This window comes from Cherax quadricarinatus, chromosome 49 (assembly GCF_038502225.1).
Source record: "Cherax quadricarinatus isolate ZL_2023a chromosome 49, ASM3850222v1, whole genome shotgun sequence".
In the NCBI taxonomy this organism is placed as follows: Eukaryota; Metazoa; Arthropoda; class Malacostraca; order Decapoda; family Parastacidae; genus Cherax; species Cherax quadricarinatus.
The window spans coordinates 2796625-2811766 of record NC_091340.1 but is presented as its reverse complement, the minus strand read 5'-3'; the positions used below and the strand labels follow the sequence as shown (position 1 = coordinate 2811766).

The 15142-nt window shown below is 38.1% G+C and overlaps 1 protein-coding gene across 1 annotated transcript in view; it reads left to right on the top strand.

Annotated features, from left to right (window-relative positions):
- Positions 1–701: 701 nt before the first annotated feature.
- The window catches only part of LOC128696979 (chromatin assembly factor 1 subunit B-like), a gene marked incomplete at its 3' end in the record, with an annotated part of 47766 nt that continues 33325 nt past the window's right edge, over positions 702–15142 (top strand). The window contains 5 exon segments of the mRNA XM_070095092.1: positions 702–804; positions 5355–5489; positions 8211–8343; positions 11262–11477; positions 13114–13210. Of these exon segments, the coding sequence (XP_069951193.1) occupies positions 5364–5489; positions 8211–8343; positions 11262–11477; positions 13114–13210 (572 nt within the window).

The window sequence follows — 15142 nt, the reverse complement described above, 5'->3', positions numbered from 1 at the left end:
TGATTGTACTTGTGTGTAATTGTATTAGTGTGTAATTGTACTAGTTTGTAATTGTACTAGTATGTAATTGTACTAGTATGTAATTGTACTAGTTTGTAATTGTACTAGTATGTAATTGTACTAGTATGTAATTGTACTAGTATGTAATTGTACTAGTTTGTAATTGTACTAGTATGTAATTGTACTAGTTTGTAATTGTACTAGTATGTAATTGTACTAGTGTGTAATTGTACTAGTATGTAATTGTACTAGTGTGTAATTGTACTAGTATGTAATTGTACTAGTATGTAATTGTACTAGTATGTAATTGTACTAGTGTGTAATTGTACTAGTATGTAATTGTACTAGTATGTAATTGTACTAGTATGTAATTGTACTAGTATGTAATTGTACTTGTGTGTAATTGTACTAGTATGTAATTGTCTCAGTAGTAGTAACCAGTTACCAGTAACCAGTGTACCAGTAGATGACTCACTACCAACCGTCTCTGCCTGAGTCACTGTCTGTATTCATATTGTTGCTGACCTAGCAGGATTGTACTTGTGTGTAATTGTACTAGTATGTAATTGTCTCAGTAGTAGTAACCAGTTACCAGTAACCAGTGTACCAGTAGATGACTCACTACCAACCGTCTCTGCCTGAGTCACTGTCTGTATTCATATTGTTGCTGACCTAGCAGGATTTCAAGCGCCCCCTCGCCCATGGGCACTCCTCAGTCAGTCTAGTCAAGGGGCAGAGAGAGGCAGGTTCGGCTGTGGCGCCCTTCCACATACTTCAGTTACAATATACGTACTTCCAGCCTACGTGAGTATTTTTACCCAATCCACGTGTTCGAACCGCACATGATAATTGTACTAGTATGTAATTGTACTTGTGTGTAATTGTACTAGTATGTAATTGTACTAGTATGTAATTGTACTAGTATATAATTGTACTAGTGTGTAATTGTACTTGTGTGTAATTGTACTAGTATGTAATTGTACTAGTGTGTAATTGTACTTGTGTGTAATTGTACTAGTATGTAATTGTACTAGTGTGTAATTGTACTTGTACTCACCTAATTGAACTCACCTAATTGTGGTTGCAGGGGTCGAGACTCAGCTCCTGGCCCCGCCTCTTCATTGATTGCTAATAGGTCCTCTCCCTCTCTGCTTCCTGAGCTTTGTCATACCTCTTCTTAAAACTATGTATGGTTCCTGCCTCCACTACTTCACTTGCTAGGCTATTCCACTTCCTGACGACTCTATAACTGAAGAAATACTTCCTAACGTCCCTGTGACTCGTCTGAGTCTTCAGCTTCCAGTTGTGACCCCTTGTTTCTGTGTCCCCTCTCTGGAACATCCTATATCTGTCCACCTTATCTATTCCCCGCAGTATCTTGTATGTCGTTATCATGTCTCCCCTGACCCTTCTGTCCTCCAGTGTCGTCAGTCCGATTTCCCTCAACCTTTCCTCGTACGACATTCCCCTGAGCTCTGGGACTAGCCTTGTTGCAAACCTTTGTACTTTCTCTAACTTCTTGACGTGCTTGACCAGGTGTGAGTTCCAGACTGGTGCTGCATACTCCAGTATGGGCCTAACATACACAGTGTACAGTGTCTTGAACGATTCCTTATTTAGGTATCGGAACGCTATTCTCAGGTTTGCCAGGCGCCCGTATGCTGCAGCGGTTATTTGGTTGATGTGTGCCTCCGGTGATGTGCTCGGTGTTATGGTCACCCCAAGGTCTTTCTCCCTGGGTGAGCTCTGTAGTCTTTGTCCACCTAGCCTTTACTCTGTCTGCGGTCTTCTTTGCCCCTCCCCAATCTTCATGACTTTGCATTTGGCTGGATTGAATTCGAGAAGCCAGTTTCTGGCTTGTACTTGTGTATAATTATACTTGTGTGTAATTGTACTAGTGTGTAATTGTACTAGTGTGTAATTATACTAGTGTGTAATTGTACTAGTGTGTAATTGTACTAGTGTGTAATTGTACTAGTGTGTAATTGTACTAGTGTGTAATTATACGTGAATGACAAGGACTCCAATGGAAATAATTCACTTTGACCTTTGTTTTAGGTTGTGGAACACCGCTCGTGACGCTTCCCCAGGTAAAACCATGTTACTGCTGAACTGTATGCCATTCTTGCAGCACTTATTCGTATCGCATCTATGCCTGTGTCATCATTTGTAGTAGTCTCAGACTCCCTTAGTGCTCTACAGGCTGCCAGGTAATTTACACCATGTATGATAATTGTACTAATGTGTACATGTGTCCCAATAAACTTCCTGATGTGACAACACTTCCACTGAGCAACAAGTCACCTAAGATAATATATATCATTTATTATAACTACACACAATAAAACACACCGACAACAATATTTTTCACCCTTAATTAGATGTAATCATCACTTCCTAGCCCCAATTAAGGAGACTAATGTTATTGTTATAAGAGGAGAGTTATATTAATGAAGAACCAAGACTAATGTTCATTATTAGTGAAGAAAGAGGCGGGAAGCTGCAAGTGTCACCACTACTGTCACTCTACTACCTTATAACAGGTCATTTATAACCTCATCTACTCTTATATTACCTAATATTATGCCATTTATGTGTGGTAGAGCTATAAGTTATTATATTTGGTTATATGGAGGTGTAGTAGTAGCAGTTTGACTCTGGTTATTTATACAGGATGAATATACACTGAGGTGTATTTCTGGGTGTATATATCCCCTCAAAGAAGGTTCCTTGATGCTGGTGAGGGGCTCTTGATCTAGCAAATTGGATCTGTGCTCCAGTTCCCTGAATTGAGCCTGAATAACCTCCACATCCCCCGCCCCCCCCACAGGCGCTGCATAATCCTACGGGTTTAGTGCTCCCCTTTGATTATAATAATAATAATAATGGGTGTATATATGTCCAAACTTTATTGAAGGTACGGTTTTTGGTATTAAAATGTTTATCTGGGGTGAACAAGTTATATCCAGCCTTAATAATGTAGATGATAGAAACCTCATTAACCTAACGTAATTATATTTAATAAATTATAATTATTCATGTCTGGTGGAGTCAAATCAATACACATTGTAATATCTTGTATAAGAAACAGTACCAATCATTTATAATTAATTTTTATTTGCAATTGTTTTACTACCACTGATTTAAGTTTATTTAGGTTATCATTGTATATATTTATTTATGGAATTTATATATATATATATAATATATATATATATTTTATTTATTTATTTATTTATTATAATATAATATATTAACCAAAGGTAAACATGAGAGGTAATATATGCAAAGTTTTGTCATCAAGGATCCCAGAGGAAATAGTCATGACTTTTTTGGGTTATCCTAGGTTACCTACACATATGCTGCTATGTATGATAATTTATGTAACTATATTTATGTGTAGCTGTACCTGAGTAAACTTATCTAACTGAGAGGTTCAGTAGCCTCCATTAATAGTGTTTAGCTGAAACCATGTTATTTATAGGTTAATAACCTGGGAGAGTTAATAACCCAGGAAGGATGTGCTGTGTGGCTTATTTACCCTCTGGGGAGATTCCTTGATGCGGGTAAGTTTCATACATCACTTTACATGCGGCCAGCAGCAATAACCTGGTTGATCAGGCTCAGATTCACCGTGAGGCTTCATCATAGACCACACTGTTGGGGCATTGACCCTCGGAGTACCCTCCAGGTATACATCTGCTGTCCCTGTTCACCTAGCAGTAAGTAGGTACCTGGGTGTTAGTCATCTGGTGTGGGTCGTATCCTGGGGGAGAAGGTTAAGGACCTCAATGAAAATAAGACAGTCCTCAGTGACGTAGACTTTACTGGGTTTATCCTAGGTGGCTATCCTTTGGGTTAAAAATCTGTTCTTCTGTGGATTGAAACTGATCGCCTCTCACATTGCTGTTATACCTGTGGGTTGAATGCTCCTCACATAACTAACAATACCTGTGCTTTATTTTAATTGTTGTCCTTCCCCAGCATGCCACACACAACAATCAGTTAACTTCTAGGTATATATTTAGTCATAGGTGACTGTGGCAACAGGTTTTAAGAGATACCATTACTTTTATATTTATTATTTATGAGGAAATGCTCCTGGGAAATGGGTGGTAAGCAGGGTTGATTCAAGGAAGGATAGGGTAGCTCCAGTTTCTTGGGTCAAAAGCCCTTCAACCTTGATGCATCTCCCCTGAAGGGTCAGACTTCCCCATATATCCCACCTTATGAAGTGTTCAACCCAGGTACAGTGGTACCTTGGCATACGAACTTAATTCGTTCCAGAAGGCTGTTCGTGTGCTGATACTGAATGAATTTGTTCCCATAAGGAATAATGTAATTTAGATTAATCCGTTTCAGACCCCCAAAAATACACTTACAAAAGCACTTACGTAATACTCCTACATAATTGTTTGAGTTTTTAGCTGTTCGTAACCCGAGGTACCACTGTACTTTAAGAATTGTGGGATGGTCACAATACCACTAATGTGCTACCTTTGTTTAGAACTTTTGCAGAGGAGAGTCAGATTTGTAATTATGTATTCTTACACTGTAGTCTATGACCCATATGGTTTTAGCACTTGTTTTTTTAATCTAATTTAATTAATTATTCTGGCACATGTTAGAATCACTGGCAGATTGATGAGTGATCTTACACTTCTCAAAGATTAGGTGGGACTAGGCAAAACCCTAAGTTCAAGTGATTCTCAAGGTGAAATTTTTTTTATTCCTTTCATTTGTGTTCAAATATATTTGAAAGTTTATAAAAATATATGTCTTCTGTTTTCCAGTTAAGTTTGGCTTATCACCACAAGCTTGGCTGCTTTACAGATTTGGATTTGTGTATCACTAGTAGTCCCATCTTGCTTTTAGCTACTCATTTATACAATATGAGGTGCTCCATCAAAAAGTTCCTAGTCTGCCTGATCTAATGTGCTTTCATACACACCTGCTGGATGCTCATTCCCCGTCCATTTAAAACCACATTCACTTCCGCCTTCAAACCCTTTCTGGAACAACACATAGCCTTCGTTTCTTCTACCCACTTTGTCATCCTATTCTTCATTCTCTCAGATTCCTAAAATACATTGACAACTTCTCCTATTGCTTCTGAATTAACTTCATAACCCCTTAGTTTTCTAGTTTCTACAGTCTGAATTCTTTGCATAATATATACACCATACTTTGCTCTTTTCTGCTTGTAGTAACATACTGCCAGTGCCATACTTTTGCAACATCTGCCATATTGTTTCTGTAGCCACCTTGTTATACCCCTTTTCTAGATCCATAAATGCAACAACAGTTCCTTTCCCCTTGTCCAAGTACTGTAATTAAAGTATTTTCCTTTTCAGAAAATAGCAATGAAGTGTACCATTCCAGAAATCTCATGGCATAACAGAGACCCAGTGTTGGCCCTAGATATACAACCTAACTCCCAAGATGGAATTTACCGTCTAGCTACAGCTGGGACAGATACGCACATTGTGGTAGGTAATTTAGCTCTCTTAAGAGGCCCTCTCCCAAACTTGTTCTCAGGGTCGAAAATTTTTCGAAAAAAAAAAAAAATTCTCATGGAATGATAGAGAATCTTTTTTCGATCATAATGACACCAAAACTATGAAATTTAATGAAAAACTTACGGAATTATGCTCTTGCAAAGTTAGCGGTCTCAAAGTGGGTGATTTCGTCCACTTTGAGCCCTATTTTCGGTCAATTCCAATGTTGCAGTTGACTAAAATCATAGCTATTTCCCTAGAACTCCATTTGTTCTATCGATTGAGTTCAAGAATCTGCCCATTTACCAATTTCAACTACCCAATAAAGTGGTCAGAAATTGGTAATTGGGGCAATTTCACACAAATTTCAAAAGATGCCAATTTTGAAATAGGGTCCAGAATAAATGAGACAGACATTCATGGCACTAAAATAACATTTTATCTGTTCATTAGTCATTTCTCTAGGCCCTTCTTACATTACTTTTGCTTTCCATTTTTAATTATTCCCACAGAAAATAGAAGGTTTTCTGTTATGTATTCTACTGCATCATTGTAAAAACTGTATAAATGATATCAGCGCACTTGTGAAATCGCACTTGTAAAAGAATATTAGACTCGCCAGTTGACGCATTTTGGACGTGTGGCTTGATTTGTTTACTCTTGAACATCAGCAAAAATCTATCATTTTCGCAACTTTAAACTTAATTTCAAAGTACTTGTCATTGTGAAACCAATCACAATCACCTCTATTTCTGTAATATATTTTCCATTCTATCAAAAGAGACCAAGGAAACGTGAATACAACCATAAATACCATACAAAAATGCACTAAAAAGTCGCTGTTATAAACCAAAAACAGTTTTTTTTTTCTCATTATGCACAGCGCGCTTCAGGATTTTTTTTTTATACTGCGCACACTGACCACACAGACCCATTCTTTCATATGTAGGCCTGCCAGCTTTCTTCCACCAGATTTGAAGGCGCTAGAATTTAGGCGTACAAGTACGTGACCGACCCTGGCTGCAATGACGTACTTGTACGTGACCGACCCTTAAAGGGTTAATTACTTTATATACAAGTGTACATGTATATAAATCTGCCCGACTTTTTTTTTTACCAGTTAAGAGTTTTTATGAGCGTAGTGAGACTTACGTTAGGTTATGTAGGGGAGAGGGAGATTATTTCCCAGTAAAAGCCTTAGACAAGGATGCAGGATGTTACCATTGTTGTTTAACATATGTGTAGATGTGGTTGTAGAAGAGGTGAATTTTAAGGTACTGAAAGACTGGGTATCAGATTGGAAGAGGGAGTATGGATAGGTTTATCATAATTTCTTTGACTTGAACCAGGGCATTTTTAAGGTTTTGAAAAAAACATATACATGCAGTACAAAGCAGGTTTATTTTCTTTTAATGCAAACAAATAATGGCTAAAATATAGCAATTTCTCAGTTAAGGACTACAGAATAAAAAAGAACAAAAAGCACAAAGTATGGAATCACTCTTTGGAGAACCATTCATATTTTTCACTAGAATGAATCATCCTTAGTAATGGTGTATTTTTTCTCATAAAGCTTGCTGCAGCTTAATGTTTATTTTGCAGTACATTAGCCCTTTTACTGTAGATTCAGTCATTCTACAGCTTTCCTGAGAGCATGCATTGTTCATCAGCGATGTTTCTCTCCGGGACAAAATGACAAACTGACCGGGATCTTGGGACAGGACTTTCAAACCTGACCATCCCAGTCAAAATGAGACATTTAGTAAGCCTAAATATGGAAGAAGTGAATGTGTTCAGATATTTGGAAGTGGACTTGTCAGCAGATGGTTCTTTGGAAGATGAGATAAACCATAGAATTGACGAGGGAAGACAGGTGGGTGGTGCATCGAGACAGTGTAGAGACCAAGAACATTATCCGTGGAGGCAAAAAGGGGAATGTATGAATATATAATGGTGGATCAACACTCTTATATAGGTGTGAAGCATGGGCTTTTTCTGTCTTGTATGTAGATATGCACTATTGACACCAAGGTTGCTTGAGCTCTGCTCCCTCATATAAGCTGAGAAGTAAATTTTGGCCTAGACATGAAAGAACAAGTCTGTGGTGAGTGTGCACAGTATATAAAAAAAATCCTACCCCACACAGTGCATGATGGGGAAAACAAACCTCTCGATCTTATGTTTAATTTAAAATAGTGACTTTGGGTTGTTTACTAGGATGGTTTTTTTTATGGCTGTTTATTGGCTGTTTCTTGGTATCATTTGATAGAATGGAAAATATGATTTAGTAATAGAGATAATTTTGGTTAGTTTCAGCTGGAAATCAGGCTCAAAATAGCACAAATATTCAATTTTAGATGATTTTCCTGAGGAAGGGTAAGCACTCTTAAAGAAAATGGCATAGATTAAAATAAAGAAGTAGTGTCTTTTGTTTGGTTTTAGCTATTTGATTTAAAACCAACACTGCTATAACAGTGTTTTGCATTCATTTTTAGAAGAAATATGGAAATGTGGATTTATTATTGTTTGTAAGCAGAGCACGATGCAGCACTTAATGCATTCATTGATTATTGTTTTGGTAACTCATTGCAAATGCATTCATCCATTCTGCTTGCTCACACGTGACTGGCCAACCTTATAGTTCTAGCTTTCAGTATTATATCATTATTTATATTTAGTGATTGCTATTAATTTCAAGTTCTTGATTTTCAGATATGGCAGTTGCATCTGTTGGACAATGGAGGAGTTAGTGTAGAAGCACTAAGTGACCTTACAAGACACACTCGTGCAGTTAATGCTGTCAGGTTTTCACCTGATGGAGAGTTTTTGGCCTCGGCTGATGATGGTAAGGATGTTGCATATATATATATACATGTGTTCTTTTTATACAGATTTGTATAAATACAGTTTTACTGTATTTTTAGATCACAAATTTTATGAAATAGTACAATCTGCACAATCCAAACCAGCATGAATTTAGAGCGGGAAGATCATGTGTGTCTCGTCTACTAAACCACCATGACAGAATTGTGGAGGTGTTGGAAGAAAACCAAACTTCAGATATGGTGCACATCTCATGTCCAGGACTGAAGTCCAACTGAGGTGTTCCCCCTGAATCATTTCATAAGTTACTTTGCTTGCACCCCAACAGCACATCCATTTAAAAGCCACTTGTCTTCATTCCTATCTAACATGCTCATGCAAGTTTGCTGGGTGCTCAAGCCTCTGAATTCAGTCTCTTTTATCCCCTCCCTTCAACGATTCCTAAGGCAACCCCTTCTCCTTTTACCTTTCACCCCAGATTTATACACCTTTGTCAAGCTACTCTTCTCCATTCTTTTTAACCCTTAAACGGTCCAAATGTATATATACGTTTTTTCAACATTTGAAAGTATGTAAAAAAAGTAGATCTTTTTGTTTTTTTACATTTGAAAATGTGTAAAAAAAACTTTGATCTACTTTTTTTTTTGTTATATTTGACAGTATGTAAAAAAAACGTAGATCTACTTTTGTAGCACTACACATGTGAACGTAGATCTGCTTGGACCGTTTACGGGTTAAATGCTCAGCCACCTCAACAACCTTTCCTGAGCCCTCTGAGGAGGTGTTGTTATTGTGACTGTCACTTTGCATTTTAATTTCTACTCTCAGAATTCTCTACATGATATTCACACCACACATTATTCTCAAATGCGTTTCCACTGTTTCTAGCCACCTCCTCACTGCTGTGTTCAAAACCCATGTTTAACACCCATATAAAAGTGCTGGTACCACTATTCTCTAGTACATTCCGTTTGTTGCCTCCATAAATTAACTTTTCTTTCTGCAGATGTCTCGGCACATCACTCATTTTTTTTCCCTTCATTGATTCTCTGGCTCGCCTCATCTTTCATATAACTTTCTAGTGACATGTCTACTTCCAAATGTCTAAATATATCCACTTCTCCATGCTCGCTCCAATCTCATATATAATCTGTTAGGCATGTGCCAAAGTATAAGTACAGTGGACCCCCGCTTAACGATCACCTCCCAATGCGACCAATTATGTGAGTGTATTTATGTAAGCGCGTTTGTACGTGTATGTTTGGGGGTCTGAAATGGACTAATCTACTTCACAATATTCCTTATGGGAACAAATTCGGTCAGTACTGGCACCTGAACATACTTCTGGAATGAAAAAATATCGTTAATCGGGGGTCCACTGTATAGGTATCAACAGGTATCAGCTAATTTTGATGGTATTGATTTCATTATTGGCCTAAAATTTATTATCAGTATTGGCAAAAATTTTGGTTTTGCCCCATCCTTACAATCTATCATTGCCTAGACTTTTTTGTTCCTTTGTCACTTTGCTCTTATCTGTGTTCTCTTTTAATTTCCTTATGCATTTCCTCTCAGATTCATTCACCAACCTTTCCAATTTGTCTTCTGAATCTCCCAAAAGAATTATCATCATCATAGAGCAACTATGATAATTCACACTTTATTTCAAAAGAAACATCTTTTGGTCCCAATACTCCTTCCCAATGCCCTAGTGTTTACTAATTTTGCAACCTCATCTATAAATGTTAAACATCCATGGTAACATCATGCATACCTGTCTGTCCTAGTGTCACTGGGGAAATATTCTCTCTCCTACATACACTGACCCAACCCTCACTTTCTCTATAAAATCTTGACTGGTTTTTAGTAACCATTATTCCATACAGGAATAGGGTGAATTATGAAAATTAAGACATGTGCAACATCTGTAGATGTTTTACCATCCAGTGGCTTTATCAATACTAATTCTAGGGCAGAATTATGTCCTAGACTTAGTATTGATAATGCCACTGGATGGCGAAACGTCTACAACATGAATTATATAACTATATACTGCAAAGTTAAGTAATAAGTAAGCTAAAAAATTTGTTACACTTTTATATACTTATAATGTTTTAATATTAAGAAGCATTTTTTGTTTGTTTACATGTTCGGTTGAGGCTGTGAGTATGACAGCCTCTAAACTTGGTATAGGTATTGCTCTTCTTACTTGTATACATTCAGTGTTGGTTGGTTTAGAAAGACACGTAAGCAAACACTAACATATTTATTAGAAAACGTTTCGGTCCTGGGACCTTGATCACTTCTAACATACAGAGGTAGAAAGACATTATATATATAGGCGGAGAGTGAGATGTGACGCATGTGACCTGAGGAATGTCACATCTCACTCTCCGCCTATATATATAATGTCTTTTTACCTCTGTATGTTAGAAGTGATCAAGGTCCCAGGACCGAAACGTTTTCTAATAAATATGTTAGTGTTTGCTTACGTGTCTTTCTAAACCAACTTGTCGGTATTTATTACCAAGGTTTATACCACATTCAGTCCTATAATTACAAAGTACATTTGTATTTCCCTATCAGCCAATATAGTCCATCTGTACATATTTGGTATTCCCTCAGATATGACAGTTTAGAAGTCCCTCCAAACTGCCAATATCCCAGACCCCTCCTTTCAAGTGCAGGCATTGTACTTCCTATTTCCAGGACTCAAGTCTGGCTAACTGGTTTCCCTGAATCCCTTCACACAATATTACCCTGCTCACACTCCAACAGCTTGTCAGGTCCTGAAAACCATTCGTCTCCATTCCCTCCTATCTACACACTTACACGAAATTTTGAAGGGGAAAGGAAAGGACGTTATCTCCCTTAGTTGTTCTTCATCATCATTTATTACAATATTGTATTTCATTTATATTATCTTTTCCTCCACTCCAGAATCTGCTGTTATCCTGTGGAAGAAGCAAGATTCTTCTAGCAATGCTGATATATTTGTGGATGACTTAGAAAAGGAGAACAAAGAGTACTGGACTGTTGCAAAGATGCTTAGAGGCCATTTAGAAGATGTCTATGATATTTGCTGGTCCAAGTGCTCCCAGTTTCTTATTACTGGATCTGTAGACAACACTGCTATTATTTGGGATGTTGCAAAAGGTAATATCAAATTTTTTTTAACCTTCAGTATCTCTTGGGTAATTTACCTTTTAACTGTGTCCAACATACAAGTATTCAAATGCTGTCCGTGTCCAATGTACTATTACTAGTATTTTTGTGTTTTTTGTTGATTTGAATAGTTTTTTCTTTTAAACTGGTATCCCACCAAAGTAGGGTAACCAAATAAGAAACACTTTCACAGTAACTCATTCAATCACTGTCTTGCAAGAACTGTGCTGACAGGAGAGTTCAGATGACCCTCTAAATTGTAACATCACTCCTTCAGAGTGCAGACAGACATTACCCTTCCTGCCCCCAGGACTCAGGTCCAGCTGAACAGTTTATCTGAATCCCTTCATAAAAATTACTTAGCCCACATCATATCAAGTCATTGAAAAACCACTTGCCTCCACACTTGTCATTAAACATGCTCACACAAGACTGATAACCCTTTCGGTAGTCGTGTAGAACTGCATCATTGAAGCCAGGCTCCCTCACATAGTTCAATCTCATTAGCTCAGCTCACTCAAATAATTATGAGCTGTAAATTTTGACCTAGATATGATGGGAAAAATAAAGCACTGATCATGTGGATTGTTGAAAATGGCAAATTTGAGGTGTTTTCTCAGATTGTTTTTATGGATTCATTGGCTATTTCTTGATATTATTGGATAGAATGAGAGATATACTACCGAAATAGAGATGATTTTGATTGGCTTCAGGACTGGAAGTACACTTGAAATTGAACTTAAAGTAGTGGAAATATTAAATTTTTGCCAATATTCCTGAGGATGGGTAAGGATCCCCTATAACCCCCAGTTTGTTTTATGGCTTTTTAATGTCTGATTAAAAGCTTTTGACACTGTAAACCTTAACCAATCATTCCTGATTATATTTCTTACTCAAAAAATACAGCAAATCTTCTGTTTTTGTGTGATTAAGAATTCAAAATGGAAGGCAAATATAATATAGGAGAGGCCTGGGAACATGACTAATGAACAGAGGAAATATTGTTTTAGTGCCAGGAATATCTACATTGTGTATTTTGGACTATTTTTAAATTGATATTTTTTTAATTTTGTGTAAAATTGGCCAGTTACAAATTTCTGTGCACTTTGTAGGGTAGCTGAAATAGTTGAATGGGCAGTTTGCTGTGTTCAGTCTGTAGAACAGAAGGCATACTAGCAAAATAGCTAAGAATTTGGTTGAACAGAGCAATGGAATTAGCTTAAAGTAGGACTCTGGGTGAAATCGCCGATCCATAAATTGTGCAGAGACCACTAACTTTAATCTTGCATGATTCTGTAAGTTTACCATCAAATTTTGTATTTTTGCCTTTTAGAAAAAGATTTTCTACCATTCAAGATTTTTTTAAGTTGACACTAAGACCAATATTAATTTTGGGGGTCTGAATAGTGAAAGGGTTTATGTCCCAGCCCCTAACACTCTGAACCTCCTTTACTTCCTTCCTTTACCCTTCTGACCTTTCCTGGGATGATCACCACACCTTTGCTATTGTATTTTCTTGTACATTGCTACTGCAAATATGCACACATATTGCTTCTGTTAGAATATTAATTTTGTTTAATTATATTTATGTATGATCATTTGTTTGACCTTTTGGCTTTTTTGCCAGGTAGAAATATTTGCTTGTTGAGTGACCACAAAGGCTTTGTGCAAGGTGTAGCTTGGGACCCTCTGGGACAGTATGTTGCTACTCTTTGTTCAGACAGGTAGGTGAATTGACTCTCATTCCCTAGGTGCTCTATGACTCGTATGGGTTTAGTGGTCCCGTAAATATAATAATATAAATAATATTTACTGAATTGTTTTTTCTTTGTTTTCCTTTGTGTTTTTTCAATATTTTTGTTATCTCTTTTACCCAGTCCGTCACTCTCAAAGTTTTGAGGTAAACAAAGTCCTCAAAGAAGAAGACATCTCCACAGCATGAATAATAGCGGATGAAGTGAGATGGAGCATTACGAGCAGACGCAGCTCAGGAAAGAACCAGATGTTAGAGTGTCAGTCCTCCAGTCGTCACCGGCGGGAAGTGCTGTCTGTTGATTGCAGGTTCGTGTCACATAGCCTCTGTGTTGTAGCACCGACAGATTGAACATTAAAATGGTATGTCAATGACAGGTTGTTAGGTAAGATTACATATGCAATGCCAGTATTTCTTTATTATGAAACGTTACCACACAGTAGTTTTTCAAGTCAGTTGTTGATAGCAGAAGACTTCCATGTAACAGTCCATCACTCTGTGCTCTGAAGGGTCGTTCAAACAGAGCATTAACCATAGCATGAAACAATATGGAGATGAAGTGACAGACGGAGCGAAGCGCCATGAGGTGAGATTTAGTCATTGTGAGAGGTAAGAATCGATGTTGAGGTTTCAAATTAGTTGCCACTGGTGAGTTGTTTAGCGATTGCAGTTCAATAATTTAAAGTTGCAGTGTTCGGATGATTGAATATTAAATGGTATAAATGTCGACAGGTTGTTAAGAAGACACATATGCAACAGTTAGTATCTTTATTATGAATGCTTACCACAGAAGCTTTCTTCAGTCAAGCACAGAAAAGCTGATAGAAAGCAGAAAGAGAATATTCATGTAATCGTTCATCACTCCCGTGTTTGAGGTACGTCCTCAGCATTAACCATAGTACGAAACAATAGCGGAGATGAAGTGAGGACGGAAGCGATAGTTACGAGGTGACGCAGGTCATCAGAGAAAAGAATCAGATGTTGAGGTCAGGTCCTTCATCCAGTCGCCGGTGAAAGCTGCTCCGTTACCGCAGGCTCGCACCAGATACCTGTGTTGTAGTGTTCCGACAGACGGAACATTAAATGGCATAAATACCAACAGGCCGTTAGTACATGCAACAAAGCCAGTATTCATTATGAAACGCCGCTTCACATTGGCAGGTTTCAGCAAGCACAGAAAAGCCGATAGAGCAGAAGACATTGAAGACCCATGGCCCAGTTCATCGCTCCCGCAGGCGGCAGGCTTGTGCTCACCAGCGGAGATGAAGTGATGACGGAAGGCACTACGGTGCGAGACGAGGTCATCAGGAGAGGTAAGAACTCAGACGCTGAAAGTCAGTCCCTTCCAAACTCGCCAATGGCGGAAGCTGTCTGTGTTGACTGCAGTGTCTGTGCTCAAGATACTTCCTGTACAGTACCAGACAGACAACACAAAACGGCACACCCATTGCGTCGCCAGGCAAGACACACAGTCAGCCAGGTATCCACATGAAACGCCGCCACACAGCAGTTTCAGCTGTTATCAGAAAAGCTGATAGAGGCAGAGCATGCTGAAGACTTACGTAACAGCCTGTCACCCTTGTGCAAGCTTGAGGTGGCGTCAGTCAGTTCGGAGAAGTTAGGTATTTTATACCATTTTAATGTTCAATCTGTCAGACACTGCAACACAAGGGTATCTTGGTACAGACCTGCAATCAACTTCGACAACTTCCACCAGTGAGAGCGGCTGGATTTGAGAAGGACCTGACCTTTCAACATCTGAGTTCTTACCTCTCCTAGTGGCCTACGTCTCACCTCTTAGCGCTATAAAAAGCTCCATCCTGTCACTTCATCTCCATATTGTTTCATACTATGGAACAATGCTCTTCTCCAGACTGAGGGACTGACCACCTCAAAACTTTAA